Below are 19,385 nucleotides of genomic sequence, written 5' to 3'. Positions count from 1 at the left end.
GGGCGGGGGGGGGGGGGGGGGGGGGGGGGGGGGGGGGCGGAGGGGGACCGGATGGGGGGAGCACGGGAAGGAGGGGACACGGGAGGCGGGTTGGGGAGCCTGGGGCCGGACTGATGGGGAGGAGGCGAACGGAGGTCACTGTGGAGCTGGGACAGACTGGAGGGGTCTGTCCAGGGGGTGACCTGGACACAGTGAAGCTGGGACCCACAGAGTCTGAAAGGGGCACTGGGGAGCCCTGGGACAGTGAGGAGTGGACACAGGAGAGGGCAGAAGGTGCAGGAGGAACAGGGCCAAGCAGCCAGGGCCAGGCCGAAGGCGGGCTGGGGACAAACTGGGAGGGGCAGTCGGACCAAACAGTGGATGAGCAGGGACCAGGAGGGACTGGAGGCGCTGGGGGCAGTTCAGAGGCGACATTTGCACAGATGGACCGGGAGGCCCTGGGAGGACTCAAGAAAATGGTGGGAGGAGGGGCTCCCACCATCCGGAAGCGACTGCTTGTTGGGGACCAGGAGATGAGGCCACCAACTGGTGCCCAGCCCAGTCTCTCCTCCCAAGCAGGAATCAGCACTGAAGACCCTGGGGACAGATGGCCTTTTTCTCTTTTCCTCCTTGGACACTGACGGGGATATGTACATCAGCCCTGAGGAGTTCAAACCCATTGCTGAGAAGCTAACAGGTACCAGGAGAGGCTGGCGGCTGGGGAGGAGGGCGCCTTGGCCAGGTGTCTTCACTGAGCAGGAGGGGCTGTCTGGAGTGGAGGGAAGCCCCTGGGGTCTCAGAGGCCCTGGACTTCTCCCAGCTCTGACACTTTGTAGCTGGTGGCTTGGACTAGCTGCTCCAGCAACCCCTGAGCCTGTTTTTCTCAGACTTGTGAACAATAATACCAGTTAACATTCTTTGGTCTGCGAGGTGGCTCACGCCTATAATCCCAACACTTTGGGAGACAGAAGGATTGTTTGAGCCCAGGAGTTCAAGACCAGCCTGGCCAACATGGCAAAACCCCATCCCTACAAAAATACAGAAATTAGCCGGGTGTGGTGGCGCATGCCTGTAGTCCCAGCTACTTGGGAGGCTGAGGTGGGAGGATCACTTGAGGCCATGAGGCAGAGGTTGCAGTGAGTTGACATCACACCACTACACTCCAGCTTGGGCGACAGAGTGAGACTCTGTCTCAAAACAAACAAAGCAAAACCAAAAACACAAAAAAACCATTCCTTGGCCACCTCCTCCGTGCCAGGCATTTAAGTGCTTCATGTGGGTTCTCTCTTTACACCTCACAGTAGCCCTGGGAGATGGACACTGTCATGATCCCCATGTTTAATAGTTTGAGAGACTAAGACACAGGCAGGCTTCCCAGTTTCCCAAGCTAGAAAGGTGGGGAGCCAGGGCTAGAACTGGGGCCATCTGGCTCCAGGGTCCTGTACCAGCTCACAGGTTTCAGGAGTAGAGAAAAGAAATGCACAGTGACGAATATGCAGATTTCCAACAGACAACAGCTACAACTTTTTTTTTTTTTTTTTTTATATACAGGGTCTTGTTCTATTACCCAGACTGGAGTGCAGTGGTGCAATCACACAGCTCACTGCAGCCTCAACTTCCCTGGCTCAGTTGATCCTCCTGCCTCAGTCTCCTGAGTAACTGGGACACAGGCATGTGCTATCATGCTCAGCTGATTTTTCTATTTTTGCAGAGATATAGTCTCACTACGTTGTCTGGGCTGATCTCAAACTCCTGGGCTCAAACGATACTTCTACCTTGGCCTCCTAAAGTGCTGGAATTACAGGTGTGAACCACCGCGCCCAGCCAGGAGCTGTAACTATTATTACTAAATCTGAAACTCTGCTTAGGTGTTTTCAGATTCCTATTCCATTCTTTTTGTTGTTGTTGTTGTTGAGCTGGAGTCTTGCTGTGTCACCCAGGCTGGAGTGCAGTGGTGCGATCTCAGCTCACTGCAACTTCTGCCTCCCTGGTTCAAGCAATTCTCCTGCCTCAGCCGCCCTAGGAGCTGGGATTACAGGCACCTACCACAACACCATCCTGATTTTGTATTTTTAGTAGAGATGGGGTTTTGCCATGTTAGCCAGGCTAGTCTCGAACTCCTGACCTCAAGTGATCTGCCTGCCTCAGCCTCCCAAAGTGCTGGGATTACAGACATGAGCCACTGTGTCCAGTCTCCTATTCCATTCTTGCTATCATTTTTGCCTAGTGCAGTCAGTGATTATTTATTTATTTATTTGGTTAAAGATGAGGGGCTGAAGGCTGAGGCAGGAGAATGGCATGAACCCGGGAGGCGGAGCTTGCAGTGAGCCAAGATCGTGCCACTGCACTCCAGCCTGGGCGACAGAGCGAGACTACGTCTCAAAAAAAAAAAAAAAAAAAAAAGATGAGGGGCTGAAACATTCTAATGAATTATAAAATGCTTTTCTCGCTGCCCCCACCATCACCCCAACCTCTGTGTCCATTTTCTTCCAACTTCTTGTGACATTTCTTGAACTTAGGATCTTCGGCACCTACTTGTTACCCAGATTGCCTGGTGTAAATCAGTCATCGATGGGAAAGGCAAAAGAGACATGCTGGCTGTTTCGGGTGCATAAGCTCCAAAGCGCTGTCACAGGCCTGCTGTTTTTCAGGGGTGTATTGGGTAGGTTGGCTCCATGCTGGCCCAGGGACCTGTGATCGCTGCTAGAGGAGAAAGGTTGGATAGAAAATGCTAATGAGCTGGAGTGGATGTGTATGGATGTCTCGGCGGCAGGCAGTTCTGCCATGAAAGCAGATGGGCAGATAAGCAGGTTGTCTCCTGGTGGCCTTGCCTGTACCTCTTATTTTGCATACACTTATGAGCATTTGCACAGCCACCTCTTTGTCCTTTTTTGTGGCCAGAGAATTCTCTCATAATGACACACTAGCAAAGCTTGCTGGGCTTGAGGCGCACTTTTGATTTTTTGCACAGAAATCTTTTTCTCCAGCAGGCTGAAAGAATCCCCCCATTACCTCTAGGCTGTGAATGCAAAAACCGATCAAGTTTTGAGAAATCAAAGGGGGGAAAATCAAATCCAAGCAGGAAATAGAGCCAACTAGTTCTATTTGGTAGAGTTATGAGTGTGTTTAATTTTCTGCCTTATCCCTTAAAATTTTTACAAATTGCCTATAATGGGCAAATGTTACTCTTAAGTCAGGAAATAAAAGTTTTCATTAAAAAGCCAAAGGGCTGTAAAATGCTGAGGAGTCTTATTATAATTAATAACATTATTACCAACTCCATTTGACAAATGAGAAAGTAAAGGCTCAGAGAAGTGAAGTCCCTTCCCCAGATCCCACAGCTAGGTGGTGGGGGGTCACTATTATTATTGTGTTGTTTTTGTTTTTGTTTTTGTTTTCTGAGACGGAGTCTTACTCTGTCTCCCAGGCTGGAGTGCTCGGCTCACTCTCACTGCAACCTCTGCCTCCTGGGTTCAAGCGATTCTCCTGTCTCAGCCCCCCGAGTAAGCTGGGATACAGGTGTGCACCACCACGCCCAGCTAGTTTTGGTATTTTTAGTAGAGATGGGGTTTCATCATGTTGGCCAAGGTGGTCTCGAACTCCTAACCTCAGGTGATCCGCCAGCTTCGGCTTCCCAAAGTGCTGGGATTACAGGCATGAGCTGCCTTAGGAATCATTATTATTACTATTTATCTGTGATATCAGTGAAATAATTGAATAAGCAAGGCCGACTAATAACCCTGCATATTCCTGTTGCTCCCTTCTTCTTGGGCTTCTAGATTGCGTGTTGGAAAGTTTTATTGCATTGACTTACAAATACAGAAATAAGTGATTCTTCAGAATAGGGATTTGCATTAGGAGCAGCAGGGAGCGCTCGTTAAAAGGGCAGTTTCCAGACTCTCACCCCTGCAGATTCTGATTCAGTAGGCGTGAGGTGGGTTGTGAGCATCTGTAGTTTAAAGGCATCCTGGGTGATTTTGAGGACTTCTGGTTGAGAACGGCTTTAATGCATCGTTCAGCCTGCTAGCCATTCAGTCAGCAAACGCCAGGCATCACGTCTGTACCACTACCCTGCCCTGAGAAGGCAGACAGGACAAGACCCGCCCCCACCCCCACCGGCTTCATTTTGTTACCGGTGACTATTACTCACCCCTTTTGAAATAGGCATCATTTCTGCCTTAGCCCTTCAAAATGAATCCTTCCACACTGGGAAGGTTACAGACTTGCCAGATCTCTGAGCAGGAAAAGATCCAAGAAATAAAATCCAGCCACTGCCAGTCCAGCCCCTCCTGCAGCCGGGGCAGTTCCCCTTCCCTCCAAAAAAGTAGGCGAAAGTGGGTCTCCTCACTCCCAAACCAGTGCTCTCCCTATGACACCAAAGAGCCTGTTTCTGTTTCTTGCTTCATTCATTACTCTGGTTCCCTTGACTGAGTTCCTCTCAGTCCCAGAAGACCCAGAAAAGGGTCATGGTTGGTCATGGGTTTCAAGTAAAACAGGCCTGGTTTCAATCCCGATTCCTCCACCATCTAGCTATGTAACCTGGGGAAGTGACTTTACCTCTCTGAACCTTCACTTTCTTATTTGTCAAATGCAGTTGGTAATGTTATTATCTGCCTCCCTGGGCTATCCTGAAACTAAAATGTGATACATTGGTTGTTACTTTGGTGATTGTTAACTGTTAACACCCCAGCTACCCCCACCCGCTGCCTGGCTCCGTTAATCACCAGCTAGTGTGGATGACCAGGGAGAGCTGAGCCCTGCAGCGTAAGGGCAGTGCCTCTCCGATGATCTGTGTCTCACAGGGTCAACTCCCGCGGCCAGCTACGAGGAGGAGGAGTTGCCCCCTGACCCTAGCGAGGAGACACTCACCATAGAAGCCCGATTCCAGCCTCTGCTCCCGGAGACCATGACCAAGAGCAAAGATGGCTTCCTAGGGGTGAGTAGGGGACCACAGGCAGCGGGATCATCTGTGTGCATCCTTCTCCTGAGGATGAGTTTCTGCTCCATTTATCTTTCTTTCCTCTGCCCTCTGTGTGCCCACTGGAGCCAGGCCCCATGCCAGGCCCTGGAGGTCCATGTGGCTGTGATGTTGTCCCTGCTGTCCAGGCATACAGCCTGCTGGGGGAGCAGGAGAGAGAAGCATTAGTCTCCACCCCAGATGGGGGAATCTGGGATGACTTCCTAGAGGAAGTGACATCTGGTAGACTGCAGGATGAGGAGGGCTCAGCAGGGTGACTGAGCGCAGGTGGGGGGTCTCGGAGGAAGCAGCAGTGCAGTAGAGACCCTGTCAGTGCAGCTGTCACACATCCTGTGATGATTACTTCCCGCACAGCCATCTCTTCCCCCTGGGGTACAGCATGGTGCCTGGCTCCTGATAGGTACTCTGTTAACTCTGATGACCTAGACCTGAGGTTTGGTCCCCAGCAGAGGGCTGTGGGGTGGGGAGGGCACCTGAGAAGGTGGAGGTAGGAGGTGGATAGATGTTCTCCTTGCCAGCCCCTCCCCAGCCCGAGGCCCTTTGGACAGGGTCCTGGGTGCATTGCAGGATGAAGCTGCCTCAGCCCCTGCCTGCCCTTTTGCGCTGTCTCCCACTCTCTCCCCCCTCTGTGGGCTTCCTCTGTTCCAGCCACACCAGACTTCCTTCCTTCCAAATCCCCAGGCTTTCTTCCAACTAGGAGCCTTCTCACACGCGGTTCCCTCTGCCAGGAACACTGCCTCTCTGTGCCCAGCCCACACCGACCCAGCCTTTTCATCTCAGCCAACGCCCCTTCAGTACGAACAGAGGCCTGAAGGCAAGAGTGCCAGGCTGGTCACTGAGGCCAGGCAGCTGGTGTGGCTGGGCCCAGGAGGCATGCAGGACCCACGCAGGGGCATCCCGGTCAGTGGGGCCAGGAGAGAAGGTGCCAGACCCCACCAAGGGCCTTGTTGCCTGCCTTTGGCCTTCATTCTGTGGCGGCTGAACACCAAGCAGATTTTAAATAAGAAGCCTGCTCATGAGACCTGGGCTTTCCAGGCCAGGGACGGGGCATGGGAAGAAAGGGGAGAAATGGAGGCAAGAAGACCAGTTCTGGACGGGCGAGGGAGAGGAGATGGAGAGTAAGGGCAGCCTGGAGGAAGCTAGGGAAGGAAGAAAGGGCAGGGAGCAGCTCCTCACGGACAATGGGTGGGCAGGAGTTGGATGACTCAAGCTTCTGGCTGGTGACCAGGGGTATGGTGGGCTGCTCGCCCAGATGGGAACTGTAGCAGGGGAGGGAGAAGGGGGCAGAGAATGAGGTCAGTCTGCACATGTTGAAGTTGAGGCCCCCAGGGGATGTTGGATGTCCACCGCCCAGCAGCAGCCCCTTGGCAGTGCCCAACTCTAGAGCCTGGCGGCCACATGGCAAAAGAAACTCGGGAATGACCGTGAGGCTGGTGCCTGTGGCGAAATTGCCACCTGGCCCAACCCAAGGAAGCAGTGCTAGGGAGCCCCTTTCTTTCTTTCTTTTTTTTTTTTTTTGGAGACGGAGTGTCAGTCTGTCGCCCAGGCTAGAGTGCAGTGGCACAATCTCAGCTCACTGCAAGCTCCACCTCCCGGGTTCAAGCAATTCTGCCTCAGCCTCCCAAGTAGCTGGGACTACAGGTGTCTGCCACCACGACCGGCTAATTCCTTTGTATTTTTAGTAGAGACGGGGTTTCACCATGTTGGCCAGGATGGTCTCGATCTCCTGATCGATCCTCCCACCTCGGCCTCCCAAAGTGCTGGGATTATAGGCATGAGCCACCACGCCCAGCTGGGAGCCGCTTTCTTAACTTCATCGCTGCAGGTTCAGGCAGGGACGGGAATTCCAAGGAGGAGCTCACAGGGAAGGGCACTGCCCATTTTGGTTCCTGTTTACTTGCCGACTCCCACTATAAGTTCCAAGAAGACAGGCTGCATAGTGTACTCTGATAGAAACTTCGGCCGGGCACGGTGGCTCAAGCCTGTAATCCCAGCACTTTGGGAGGCCGAGACGGGCGGATCACGCGGTCAGGAGATCGAGACCATCCTGGCTAACACGGTGAAACCCCGTCTCTACTAAAAATACAAAAAACTAGCCGGGCGAGGTGGCGGGCGCCTGTAGTCCCAGCTACTCCGGAGGCTGAGGCAGGAGAATGGCGTAAACCCGGGAGGCGGAGCTTGCAGTGAGCTGAGATCCGGCCACCGCACTCCAGCCCGGGCGACAGAGCAAGACTCCGTCTCAAAAAAAAAAAAAAAAGAAACTTCGTATACATTAGGTGCATAAAACATTTTGTTGAATGAACAAATGAATAAACATGTTCCTCTCAGCCAAGGAGAGAGAGTGCAGCAGATAGGCAGGAGTCCAGGAGGTGGTCGAAACAGGTCTGACCTTCCACAGAAGGAGGTGGGGAACCCATCTCTACGGGTCTGGCAGTGATGGGCTGATCTGAGCAGATGAGTCCCCACAGACAGCAAGAACTGGGGTGAGGCAGGAACAGCACCCCCAGCCCTGGCCCCCGAGCAGAGCCCCACCGAGCCCAGCACCCATCTCTGGCATGTCCCCTGCAGGGGATGGCCAGCCTACAAGCAGGACCCAGCAGGGCGGGCTCGGCCTGGCTCCATATAGCCAGCTCTGCCTTGAGAACTGCCTGTTAAATCTCTCTCCACGGGAGCTCCCTGCACGGCTTTCCTCCCACCTCCCACCTCCCACCAAGCCTGAGCTCCTGCTGCCAGGGAGGTGGGGACAGGAGAGGGAACCTGCTGTTCCTCAAATGCTGGCTGATGTGTAGACAGCTCTGTGGTCTCTGAGTGTCCTCTTCAAGCCATCAGTTTGTCAGAGGCGAGGCAGGTCACCGATGAGGACTCGGGCTTAGGGAAGGCCTTTTGCCCAAGGTGGGGCAGTCTGTACTTAAGGCAGGGCCCTTTTGGGAGAGGCCTCCCTTCCCATTCCCTGTGGTCTCATCCTGCTCTTGACCCTAGAGCTCTCACCTCAAACATGATTGGCCACCACCCTCATCGGACTTAGCTCCAAACCGAAATCCTGAGCTGGCCAGCGGGACATTAGTCCCTGGGAAGAGACTTGGAGAGGAGACTGGGGAGGGGGAGCAGGGCTGCTGGAAGGCCGGGGAAGCCAGGCAGGGTGGTGGCTCCCAAGGCTGGCCCACGGGCTTATGCATAGGAGGGAGGCGGGATGGTGTGAGGCACAGAGCCCCACCACCCCCATTCCAACCCTGCCTTTGAGCGAGCTGCTCTGGCCTGGGCTGTGCCTGGGTGAGCTGCAGAGGCACTGGAGCGGGGAGAGGAGCCTCTCTCTGGTGGGATATTGCTAAGCTTGTGGCCATCACTGGGGCAGGAAACTGCCTTGGGTCCATCTGCTCCCTTGGTGTGGGCTGGCTCAGGGCTTGAGGGAGACTTCCACCCATGTGGGACACGAGGCCCCGGAGTCATGGTTCTTAGATATCTGGAGCTTCGCTTTCCCCTGCCCCAGGTCTCCCGCCTCGCCCTGTCTGGCCTCCGAAACTGGACGGCCGCAGCCTCGCCAAGTGCAGTGTTTTCCGCCCGCCACTTCCAGCCCTTCCTTCCCCCGCCAGGCCAGGAGCTGGGCGAGCCCTGGTGGATCATCCCCAGTGAGCTGAGCGTGTTCACTGGCTACCTATCCAACAACCGCTTCTATCCGCCGCCACCCAAGGGCAAGGAGGTGAGGACAGCCGGGGTGCGACCTGAGGCCCTCTGCCCCAGCCCAGGAGTGGCCACCCCTCTGTCTGCGCCTGGACCCCAGTGCCAGGCCTGCCCTACCTGCTCTCTGCCTCCCTCTGGACCTGCCCCTCCCCATGGGGCCCCTGGGCCTTTGGGTCTAGGCTGACCCCCACCCCAGCGGATCCAGGCTCAGCGGGACCCAGCAAGCCAGCACATGCCTCCCACCGCCCCCAGGTCATCATCCACCGGCTCCTGAGCATGTTCCACCCTCGGCCCTTTGTGAAGACCCGCTTTGCCCCTCAGGGGGCCGTGGCCTGCCTGACTGCCATCAGTGACTTCTACTACACCGTGATGTTCCGGTGAGTGGGCCACACAGGCCAGCCTGGAGCTTCCGGGAGGCACAGACGGTTTAGCGCCCAGAGGGGAGGGCCTGGCTTGAGCCCCCCAACTCTGTATCTCCTCCCCCTGCCATCTCGGGCAAGCAGCTTTGGCTCTCTGAGCCTCAGTTTTCTCACCTGTGGATCGGGATGCTGCTGACTTCCTCGTAGGGCATGTGAGGGTTCAGGAAGAAAAGGCTGTGGAACTTGCTTGGCACGGGGCTGGTAGCCATGGCTGTGCCATCCACACAGAAGTGGGAAGGACGTCCAGTCACACATGCCTTCCAGAAGCTGTGGGGGCTCAGGGAGGGGGTCCAGGCAGGGCTTCTGGAGGAGGGACATGTGACCTGGGCCTCGAAGGACGAGCAGCATTTGGAGGGCCTTGCTGCTGCCCCCTGGCCCATCCACCTCCACCTACACACTCAGCCTCCTCTCCCTGGTGAGTCTGGCCAAGGCTTCCCGGGCTCCTGGGGAGAAGGTGGGCAGCTCTGCTGCAGGAGATTCCCTTCACACAGGATCCATGCCGAGTTCCAGCTCAGTGAGCCGCCCGACTTCCCCTTCTGGTTCTCCCCTGGTCAGTTCACCGGCCACATCATCCTCTCCAAAGACGCCAACCACGTCCGCGACTTCCGGCTCTTCGTGCCCAACCACAGGTGGGAGCTTGACCTTGGCCCAGCCTTGGCTCCCTCCTACAGCTTGTCCTGCTCCCCAGCTCCAGGAGCCTAGGGGCCTCTTCTGTCTCTGCCCCTTCCTTTGCTCCCCAGAGCCCATCTCGTGGGGCTGGCGTGGGAGGAGGCGGCATGAGGAGGCAAGAGGATGAGCTGATCACCCACCAGCTCTTCCCAGGCACCCCGTGGCCTGGCCCTCCACCTCTGTGCCTGGGACCCAGTGCAGCAGCCCATAGACTCTTCCTGAAGCTGAGCCTCCCCGCCCTCACACTGCTGACAGGCCCTAATCAGAGCTGTAATTGCAGCCTGTGCGTGCCACCAAGGGGAAGGCCGGCAGCTAGGCAGGGACCCAGCTGTGGGGTCCAGGAAGGCTTCTCAGAAGAAGAAGGTCATCTCAGCAGAGACAAGGGGCTCTGAGGGTTTCGCTAGGCAGAGGAACAGCACATGCAAAGGCCGAGGGCAGGCCCTCCACTGCTGCAGAGCCCCGGAGAGGCTTCCAGGACAGTGCTGCACCGGCCACCTGCCTGCCTCACCTCCTCAGGGCTGGCCACCTGTCAGCAGAGTAGAGGACCCAGGAGGCTCTGGCTTCAAGTCTGTCCAGATTCCTAACTGATAGTAAGTGGCCACCTAGTGGGCCTGAGTGACCGCTCTACAGGGACAAGACCTGGCTGGGAGCCAGGAGGTCTGCAGTTACGTCTCAACTGTGGCACCCACTGGCTGTGTGGCTGTGGGCAAGGCCCTGGCCCTCTGTAGGCCTGTTTCCTCATCTGCCAGATGGGAGACTGACTCCTGATGTATTTCCCCCGCAGGGCAGGCGTGAGAGGATGGTTGGGATAACATGGGAAGAGAAAACTGCCCCAGGAGTGGGGATGGCTTCCCTCCCTCCCCAGGTGGGCAGAGCAGGGGCTTCCCAGTCAAAGTGCCAGCCCTCGGGCTGGGCACACCTGCCTCCGACCCAGGGTTATTGAGGAGGGGGCCTGGACTGTATGGGACAGAAGGAGAGAGGCAGTGACCAGCTCCAGGACCAGCTGCTCCTGGGCTCATGTCTGAGGACCAGGCATCAGGGACTGCTGACCCCCGGGGGGTACCTAGCTCTGCCCTCTGCACCACCTGCTGCGGAGGTGGTGGTTTGTCAGTGCTGGGGCTCCCCCGTGCGGCGGACCTGCAGATTGCACTGCTCGGCTCAGAATTCCTGCTGCCCGCCAGAGGCCTGTGCAGGGACCACGGTGCTCATTTTCATTCCTGCCCCACCCCGTGACCCACCGTGAGGCACTGGCCATCTCTCTGCCTCGAAGGGTCCTGGAGAATACACGGGCCATGACTGTGCAGGCCCTTTGTGGATTGTGAGGGGCAGGTCCGGCGGACGGTGAAGTGGCTCCAGTGCCTTAGGAAGGGGCAGCCTGGTGGAGAGAGGGCCAGGACTCTGCAGCCAGAATCCCGGTGGCTCTGAGAGCAGGTGTTCACCTTGAGAAGCCTCAGTGTCCTCATCTGGAAAATGGAGACAGTTGCAGGTATTATGTGATATAAAGTGTGACACAGATAATGGGCTTTGATGATGGTGTCACTCTGCCCTGGCCATCCCCAGGTCTCTGAATGTGGACATGGAGTGGCTTTATGGGGCCAGTGAAAGCAGCAACATGGAGGTGGACATCGGCTACATACCCCAGGTGAGCGCACAGGAGGCTCCCATCCAGGTGGGCTCGCTGCAGGGCGCTGCCCTTCCTCTGCAATGAGTGGAGCATCTTGGAGGGTCTCTCAGGGAGCCCCTGAGGATTCTTGCCCATCTCTGAGCCTTCCCCCCACCAATGACCTCTGGCCCAGATGGAGCTGGAGGCCACGGGCCCCTCAGTGCCCTCGGTGATCCTGGATGAGGATGGCAGCGTGATCGACAGCCACCTGCCCTCGGGGGAGTCCCTGCAGTTTGTGTTTGAGGAAATCAAATGGCAGCAGGAGCTGAGCTGGGAGGAGGCTGCCCGGCGCCTGGAGGTGGCCATGTACCCCTTCAAGAAGGTGAGGCTGGGCAGGGGTGAAGGCCAGGGTCAGGCTGCACGGGCAGAAGCTGGGAGCTGTGGAGCAGCAGCTGGGCACAGGTGCTGGCATGTGTTCAGGGCTTGCTACTGAGGCTGTCTCACTGTTGCTCCCAGCGTGTGCCAGCGGGGCTTCCCTGTTGCCATTCGGAACTTAGAGGAAGAGGCCAGGTGCAGTGGCTCATGCCTATAATCCAAAACTTTGGGAGGCTGAGGCGGAGAATCACTTGTGGCCAGGAGTTCAAGAGCAGTCTGGGCAACATAGCGAGACCCCATATCTACAAAAAAATTTTTTAATTACCTGGGGGTGGTGTTAGCACGCACCTGTAGTACTAAACCTTTGGGGAGGCCAAGGCAGGAGGACTGCTTGAGCCCAGGAGTTCAAGGCCACAATGAGCTATGATGGCGCCACTGCACTCCAGCCTGGGCAACAGAGTGAGACTCCATCTCAAAGAAAAAATAAATGAAAATAATAATAATAAATAGAACTTGGAGGAGACATCCATCCCCTGGCTCAGCAGCACCCCCTTCACACACACATACAAACACACTAACATACATACACACACACACACACATATATACAAACATACACAAACATATACATACACATACAAATGTACATATACACAAACATGTACACACACAAAGATATATGCCTACACACAAACTCACATGTACACACACACACATACTTGCACACACTACAGACTCACAGCCCGAGCGGAACCCTGGCCGCTTTGACGATGGCTTCGCTCTGTCTCGGCGTGGCCCCAGGTCTCCTACTTGCCGTTCACTGAGGCCTTCGACCGAGCCAAGGCTGAGAACAAGCTGGTGCACTCGATCCTGCTGTGGGGGGCTCTGGATGACCAGTCCTGCTGAGGTGAGGGGCCCGGCTGAATCTAAGGGGAGCAGTGGGAAAAGTCCACACCTTGTTGGGTACCGGAGACTCAGACCAATGGGACTCTCCCGTTGAGTCAGGAGGGCCCCGGGGACTGCCCAGGGTAGGGGCATGGGGTGAGGGCCTGGGAGTTTCTGTGCTGAGCCCAGTGGGAGCTACCAGATGCTGAAGAAAGGGCCCTGGCAGACTGGGTTCAAACTCAGCCATTGTCAGCTTGGTAACCTTGAGCAAGTGTCTTCCCCTCCCCGAGCCTCAGTTTTCTCAATAGTAAGAAGGGATAATACACTTACTTCTCAGAGCTGTGGACGTGGGGGTGAAAGTGCCGCATACACTGTGAAGTCTAAGTGACATACGTGTAAGGGAAAATCAGGCCAGAGGCTGGTCTTGCGTTAATTTATTCAGAAAATTCACCAGAGACCTCCTAGATGCAACGTTCTTCGGGTGTCTGGCAGTGGGCACAAAGATGAATGAAACAGTGCCCCGCCCTCACCCTGTCAGCCATCAGTGTAGCAGTGGACTGGGTGCTGGCGTCCCACAGGGAGGAAGTCAGAAGGGGTCCCTGCCCTCAAAGGGGGAGACACAGTGCAAAGGCAGACACCGAATGAATCAGTACAAGCACGGTGAGTGTTCTGCAGGGGACAGTCCAGAGTGGCACCAGAGTATATAGCTGGGGGTCAGGGAAGGCTTTGTGAAGACAGTGATATTTCCGCTGAGACTCTGAAGGATGAGTAGGAGTTTGTCAAGTGACCAGATGGAGTGTTCCAGGTAGAGGAACAGCCTGTGCAAAGGCCCTGGGACATAGAACGATTATTGGATTTAAGAAGCTGTCACTATCTGCAAGTCCCCGGGGCCAGGCAGAACCCCTAACCCTAATCTCAGCCCAGGATGCGGGTGTATTATGGATGTTAATTCCAACTACCATTTATTCAGTACCTACTCTGCCTCAGGCTCTTTGAATCTGTTATTTCACCTGGGTGCAGAGACTGTTCTGCAGCCCGTGAGGTCTCCCCAAAGCAAGATTGCACCCCAGCAAGATGTGGGGGTGCCTCACACTTCTGTCTTCCAGCTTTTTCCTCTTCCTGAACAGGTTCAGGGCGGACTCTCCGGGAGACTGTCCTGGAAAGTTCGCCCATCCTCACCCTGCTCAACGAGAGCTTCATCAGCACCTGGTCCCTGGTGAAGGAGCTGGAGGAGCTGCAGGTGAGCCAGCAGGTGGGCAGGAACAGGAGCCTCCCGAACAGTGGTGGGGGCCGCGGCATCAGGAGTATGCAACTGTCCCCACAGAACAACCAGGAGAACCCGTCCCATCAGAAGCTGGCTGGCCTGCACCTGGAGAAGTACAGCTTCCCAGTGGAGATGATGATCTGCCTGCCCAATGGCACCGTGGTAGGCACCCCCACCCAGACCCCATGGGGCCCAGGGAGCAACCAGCAGGGGGCGTGGATGTGCAGGCTTCATCGGTTTCGGGTCTGGCCCTGCCACTTCCTGGCTGCAAAGCCTCAAGCTGGTCTCTTACCCAGTTTAAGCCTCTGTTGTCCCCATGTAGAAACAGGAATCGTGATGCAGGTGTTGGTCATCGGGGGCTGTACAGCAGCGAGCATAGTCCCGAGGCAGTCAGCGCCTCGCTAGAAACACGTCCTGGAAGAGAAGGCTGGCCTTGGACCATGGCAGCCAGTCCTGGGATGGAAGGGGAGGGAGTAGCCGGACCTTGTGACAGAGAAGACCAGGAGAGGGCCCTGAGCCAAGGTTCAAGACCCCACCTCTCCCTCAGGGCCCTTAGCACTCAGCAAGTCTTCTCATGGGGGCCTCACAGCAGCTTTGGGAGACGGATGATCATGAATGCCCATTTTATAAACAAGGAAAGAGGCCCAGAAAGGTTCAGAGACTGGACAAATGTTGCAGTTAATTAAGTGCAGCTGGCTTTGAACCAAGGCCTGCCCTTGAGCCTCAGATCTCCAGCTCTTCTGATCAAAGCGAGCCCTTATCCTTTAAGTCCCAAGGCATGGTTAGTGTGGGACCCAGGACTGTAGGAGGAGGCCAGCTTCCTCAGGATCTTAGGACGGGAGCAGGTCAGGAGCAGGGGCTGGCACGGGCAAGGTGTCCAGTGAGGGCTCGGTGCAAAGGAAAGGGAACCAGGCAGAAGGCACCTGCTGTCCCAGCCACAGGGTGATGAGATGGTGTTGGGGAACTGGATGAGGCTGGGCCTGCTTGGGAGAACCAGGCCTCCCGCTCATATGAATGTTGGTTGAATGCTGATTCATTTGTCTGTTCATCTGCTGGGCACCTACTCTGTGCCAGGCACAAAGATGAAGACAGGGCCCTGTGCTGAAAGAGTTCACTCTCTGGAGCGAGGCCAGAGGAGAGGCCCGTGGTGTGTGAGGCCCCAGTGAGAGAAGTGAGCACGGAGTTCAGGATGGAGCCTGGGGCCACAGGAACAGAGGAGAGCGGCCATTTCGGGGGGCGGAGGCGGAGGGCTAGTGAAGAGGTGATGTTGGAAAGTGTTGGGTTTTCACCTGGTAGGCAAGGCAGGGAGGTGCCCCCTCGTCAGACACAGGGTGATGAGGTGGTGTCAGGTGCTGGCGAGGGCTTACGGCAGCACTGCCTGCCCACCATCCACCTCAGACACGGACAGTCAAGGCCTGATAGCGTCCCTGCTTCTCCCCATAGAGCAGAGGGCACAGAAGCCTGGGGGCCCCCTCCGTCCCACTCTCTTCACCCAGCCCTTCTCCCAGGTCCACCACATCAATGCCAACTACTTCTTGGACATCACCTCCATGAAGCCCGAGGAAGTCGAGAGCAATCTCTTCAGCTTCTCATCCACCTTTGAAGACCCATCCACGGCCACCTACATGCAGTTCCTGAAGGAGGGACTCCGGCGTGGCCTGCCCCTCCTCCAGCCCTAGGGTGCCTGCGGGGCCGGACGGGATCTGATGCACAGGCCCCCGCACCCCAGAGCCAGAGTGTTCCTCTGCCCATTTCAGACTGCAGATGCCGCCCACTCCACCCCACTCCTAGGCTGCCTTGGGGAGTACAAGCTCCACTGAGGGTGGCCACCACAGCCTTGGCTCCATGGTGGCGGGTAGACAAGGGGTGCCTGGGCTGGCTGGGCAGAGGAACCTCTAGCTCTGACTGTCACTCTCCGCTCTCCCTACCCATTTGGCTCTGGAAAGCTGCTTGGCGCCCCCAGATCAGGGCCTGGGTGAACTCTCTGGACCTTTTCCAGTGAGCCGCACAGTCTAGGCCCTTGTTGGGTGAAGAATGGAAGGAGGAGCAGGCTAGGAAGACAGGGTCACCACCCTCTCCTTGCTTTCAGCCCTTCCCACAGGAAACATCAAGAAGCCCCAGCCACGAGGGGCCAGGCTTCCAAGGCGGCTCTCCTGTTTACTGAGAGCCTTCGTTCCTGGCCATACCCTGGGCTGCCCTCCTGTGCCTGATGTCCCCAGTTGGGGTCGGTCTCAGTAGGAGCCAGTCTTCGGAGCCTCTGGGCAGAACCCTCCATCGAAGTGGAAGTCAGACTGGACCCCCTGCGGCTTCCCTAACCACGCCACTGACCAGATGTCTGGGGAAGTTTACTGTGAAGGGGCTTCTGCCTTTAGCAATGGGGCGCACTAAGGGGGTTCCCGAGGCCTAGAGCCAAAGCACTCCCACCACCTACCTTAGCACAGGGTCTCCGCAGGACTGCGGGAGCCAGCGCTTCTGCCGCCCCTCCTGCCCCTCAGACCTCACATCCACAGAAGCACAGCCCGGCCAAAGACCACAGCCTCCGCCAGAGCCGGCGCGTCCCGGCAACCAGGGGTGCCCCAGGCTAGCTCTTCTACCACTGGGGCACCACGGACTCCCCTTGGTCACTCTTGGGACTTTGGTCCACGTCCTGAGCCACTGACCACGGCCAGTCTTTCTTTTTATATGTGCAGAAAAGTGTTTTTATACAAACTTTCTCATGGTTTGTAGGTATTTTTTTATAACCCCAGTGCTGAGGAGAAAGGAGGGGCAGTGGCTTCCCCGGCAGCAGCCCCATGATGGCTGAACCCGAAATCCTCGATGGGTCCAGCTGGATGTCTTTGCAGCTGCACCTATGGGAAGAAATAGTCCCCTCTTCCTTCTCCTCTTCAGCTTTTTAAAAACAGTCCTCAGAGGACCCACGACCCCCCAGCACTGTCCCATCCTCTCCACGCAGGCCCACGGGCGGCGCACCCGCACTCTTTCATGAAGACCTTGAAGTCAGGCTGCCCCTCCCCTGCCCCCAGTTCTCTCCCCACCCGGGGCTCACTCTTAAACCTGGCAGCGGAAGAGGGAAGGCAGACATCTCTGCCGCCACTCCTGGGCCTTCTATTCGCCGAGTTACCCCGCTTGCCTTGGGCGTGTTCACTGAGCCTTCCCCAGCCAGTCTTGTTCTCAATTTTGTTTTGTATTGTTTTGAGATGGAGTCTTGCTCTGTCACTCAGGCTGGAGTGCTATGGCGTGATCTTGGCTGGCTGCAACCCCCGCCCCGGTTCAAGCAATTCTGCCTCAGCCTCCCGAGTAGCTGGGATTACAGGTGCCTGCCACCACACCCAGCTAATTTTTGTATTTTTAGTAGAGATGGGGTTTCACCATATTGGTCAGGCTGGTCTGGAACTCCTAAACTCAGGTGATCCACCCGCCTCAGCCTCCCAAATTGCTGGGATTACAGGCATGAGCCACACGCCCAACCTTGTTCTTAATTTTGTATTATCCAATCATTGCTAATGTTACATGCACTTTCTCCCTTAACCCTCACGACAAGCTTGTGAGGCAGATGCTCATTGTTCCCATCTTGATGAAACGAGTATCAGGGAGGTGAAGTGACTTGCCCAGGGTCACTCAGCCAGGTAGAGTTCAGATTCAAACCCACATGTGGCTCCAAAGCCTGCGTCTGGATTTGGGGGTGTTTTTTGGCACAGCACCATCGCCCCTCTCCCTGCCTGTTTTCCCCAAAATGGAAAGGAAGGCCTTTTAAACCAGAGTGTCTCACTCCCCTCTGACCTCCAGGCCAGGCATGAGCCAGCCAGCTCAGCCAGGCGCCCTGTGTCCTGAGAGGAAGTGCCCCCACCCCCCATGCCCCTTACTGGGAGGGAGGGCGCCTGATGTTCTCTGCGCCTCCCCCATCCTGTCAGGCACTGGTGGGAGGGCAGGGGAGCCCATGCGAACCCTTCTCCCGCTGCTCTGGGAGAGTCAATTCCACATTGAGCCAGTCTGGTCCCGTGGAAAATGCTGGTGGCCTGGGCTTTCTGAGGCCTCATCTGATGCCTCTGTAGTTCCTGTCCCCCACCAGGCCTTGAGGCTCAGGGTGGGAGAGGGCCCCTGGCTGCGCTCCTGTCACTCCTCTGCCACTTCCCTCCCCTGTCCCCAACATGCCCTGTAATAAATTAGAGAAGACTGACTAGAGTGGTTCTAAGTGCTTTTCCTTTGAGTGGCATGTTCAGCTCTGTCCTTCCAAGCGGTGGCTCCCTCCTGGGGTGGACCTGGCTGGAATGCTTTCAGGGACTTATCTTACCTATCGAGGGCTTGAGTGACTTGCCCAAAATAAGTTTATGATAGAACAAGTGGTAGGACTTACTGTTTTGAGAATCTGGTGCTCTCTGTTGAGAAAGATCTGGAAGTTGTCTTAGAAGCGGAGCCTGAGACAGGCATGAAGTGATTTTTTTTTTTTTTTTTGGTGGGGTGGGGAGTGTACTTCCAGAAAAACCTGTAAAAGAAGGAGGGAAGCAGAAGAGGAAAAGGAAAAATGCTGAGCAGGACCAGTCTCAGCCCAGCCTTGGCCTGACCCACAGTGGAAGAGCTGTGAGGCATAAACCACACTGCAGAGTTGAGCTGGCCTTTTGGGCCTTGTATCAGTCATTGGCTTGGGAGGTGAAGGAAATTCCCAGGTAGGGGGCTCCATTCTTCCTGCAAGGGGATCTGAGTGGGACAGCAAATCAGCATCTACACCCAGGACAGACAGCCAGCGTGAACTTGCATGATCCGCCATCGCACAAGAGGGGAAAGTAATGATTAAAACACAATGTGCCATCCTGGAAAGAGGGCTGGACCTGGGAGTCAGTCTTCAGCATTTGAGATATGGTGGAGATAGGGTGGATAACCTCTGAGGTCTCTTGCCAGGACCAGTTACATAATGTTGCAGTGCCCAGTGCAAAATGAAAACACAAGACCACCTGTTAGAAAATCACTCATTTCGAGACAGCAACAGCAGAGTACTAAACCAGGTACAGGGTTCTGAGCATGGGGCCCTTTGTGACTGCATGGGCTGGTCACCCATGAAACCAACTCTGTCTCTGGCAGAGGGGATTGCAGGCTTTGGGACCGAGGAACTCCAGCCTGGGAGCCACGCACAGCTTGAGGCTGTGCTGAAAGCAGAGGAGGAAATGTGACCCAGGAACTGCATGCCACAGACCAGGACAGTGAGGGCTGGAGGACAAAGAGGGAGTGGGTTAGTGAGCCTGGAAAGAATGTGGCTCTTCCCACAGTGCCTCTGGGGTCTTGTGCATCAAGTACCCATCTAATGAGCAAACTCACTGAATATACCGTGTGTGTGAGAGAGAGAGGAGAGAGAGTGAGAGAGAGACAGAGACAGAGAGACAGAGACTAAAATAGAAGAAAGCTGCAAAGTGCTGGAGGGCAGGAGTCAGAGGAGAAAGAGGCCCATTCTGCCCATTCTTGCTGAAAAGAGGCTTTGCAGAGGGGCTTGCCTGGGAACCATGAACTGGAAAGGGGGCCAGGGTGAGGATTCTGAAGTTTGCC

At 56.0% G+C, this 19,385-nt stretch overlaps 1 protein-coding gene across 2 annotated transcripts in view; it reads left to right on the top strand.

Annotated features, from left to right (window-relative positions):
* SELENON (selenoprotein N) overlaps positions 1-18,025 on the top strand; it is an 18,955-nt gene extending 930 nt beyond the window's left edge. Inside the window, exons 2-12 of one of the 2 annotated variants that reach the window (XM_023219591.3) lie at positions 559-676; positions 4,782-4,915; positions 8,445-8,654; positions 8,888-9,012; positions 9,546-9,683; positions 11,284-11,365; positions 11,520-11,708; positions 12,503-12,608; positions 13,714-13,826; positions 13,911-14,012; positions 15,359-18,025. In XM_023219591.3, coding sequence (XP_023075359.1) covers positions 628-676; positions 4,782-4,915; positions 8,445-8,654; positions 8,888-9,012; positions 9,546-9,683; positions 11,284-11,365; positions 11,520-11,708; positions 12,503-12,608; positions 13,714-13,826; positions 13,911-14,012; positions 15,359-15,529 — 1,419 coding nt within the window. In that variant the 5' untranslated portion in view covers positions 559-627 and the 3' untranslated portion in view covers positions 15,530-18,025. Of the gene's footprint in view, positions 1-558; positions 677-2,497; positions 2,642-4,781; positions 4,916-8,444; positions 8,655-8,887; positions 9,013-9,545; positions 9,684-11,283; positions 11,366-11,519; positions 11,709-12,502; positions 12,609-13,713; positions 13,827-13,910; positions 14,013-15,358 lie in introns of those variants that run through there. The other variant, XM_023219590.2, reaches the window with a different exon arrangement.
* Positions 18,026-19,385: the final 1,360 nt, after the last annotated feature.

This window comes from Piliocolobus tephrosceles, chromosome 1, assembly GCF_002776525.5.
Source record: "Piliocolobus tephrosceles isolate RC106 chromosome 1, ASM277652v3, whole genome shotgun sequence".
In the NCBI taxonomy this organism is placed as follows: domain Eukaryota; kingdom Metazoa; phylum Chordata; class Mammalia; order Primates; family Cercopithecidae; genus Piliocolobus; species Piliocolobus tephrosceles.
Note: the sequence above shows the minus strand (reverse complement) of the source record. Positions and strands in the feature narration are given on the sequence as shown.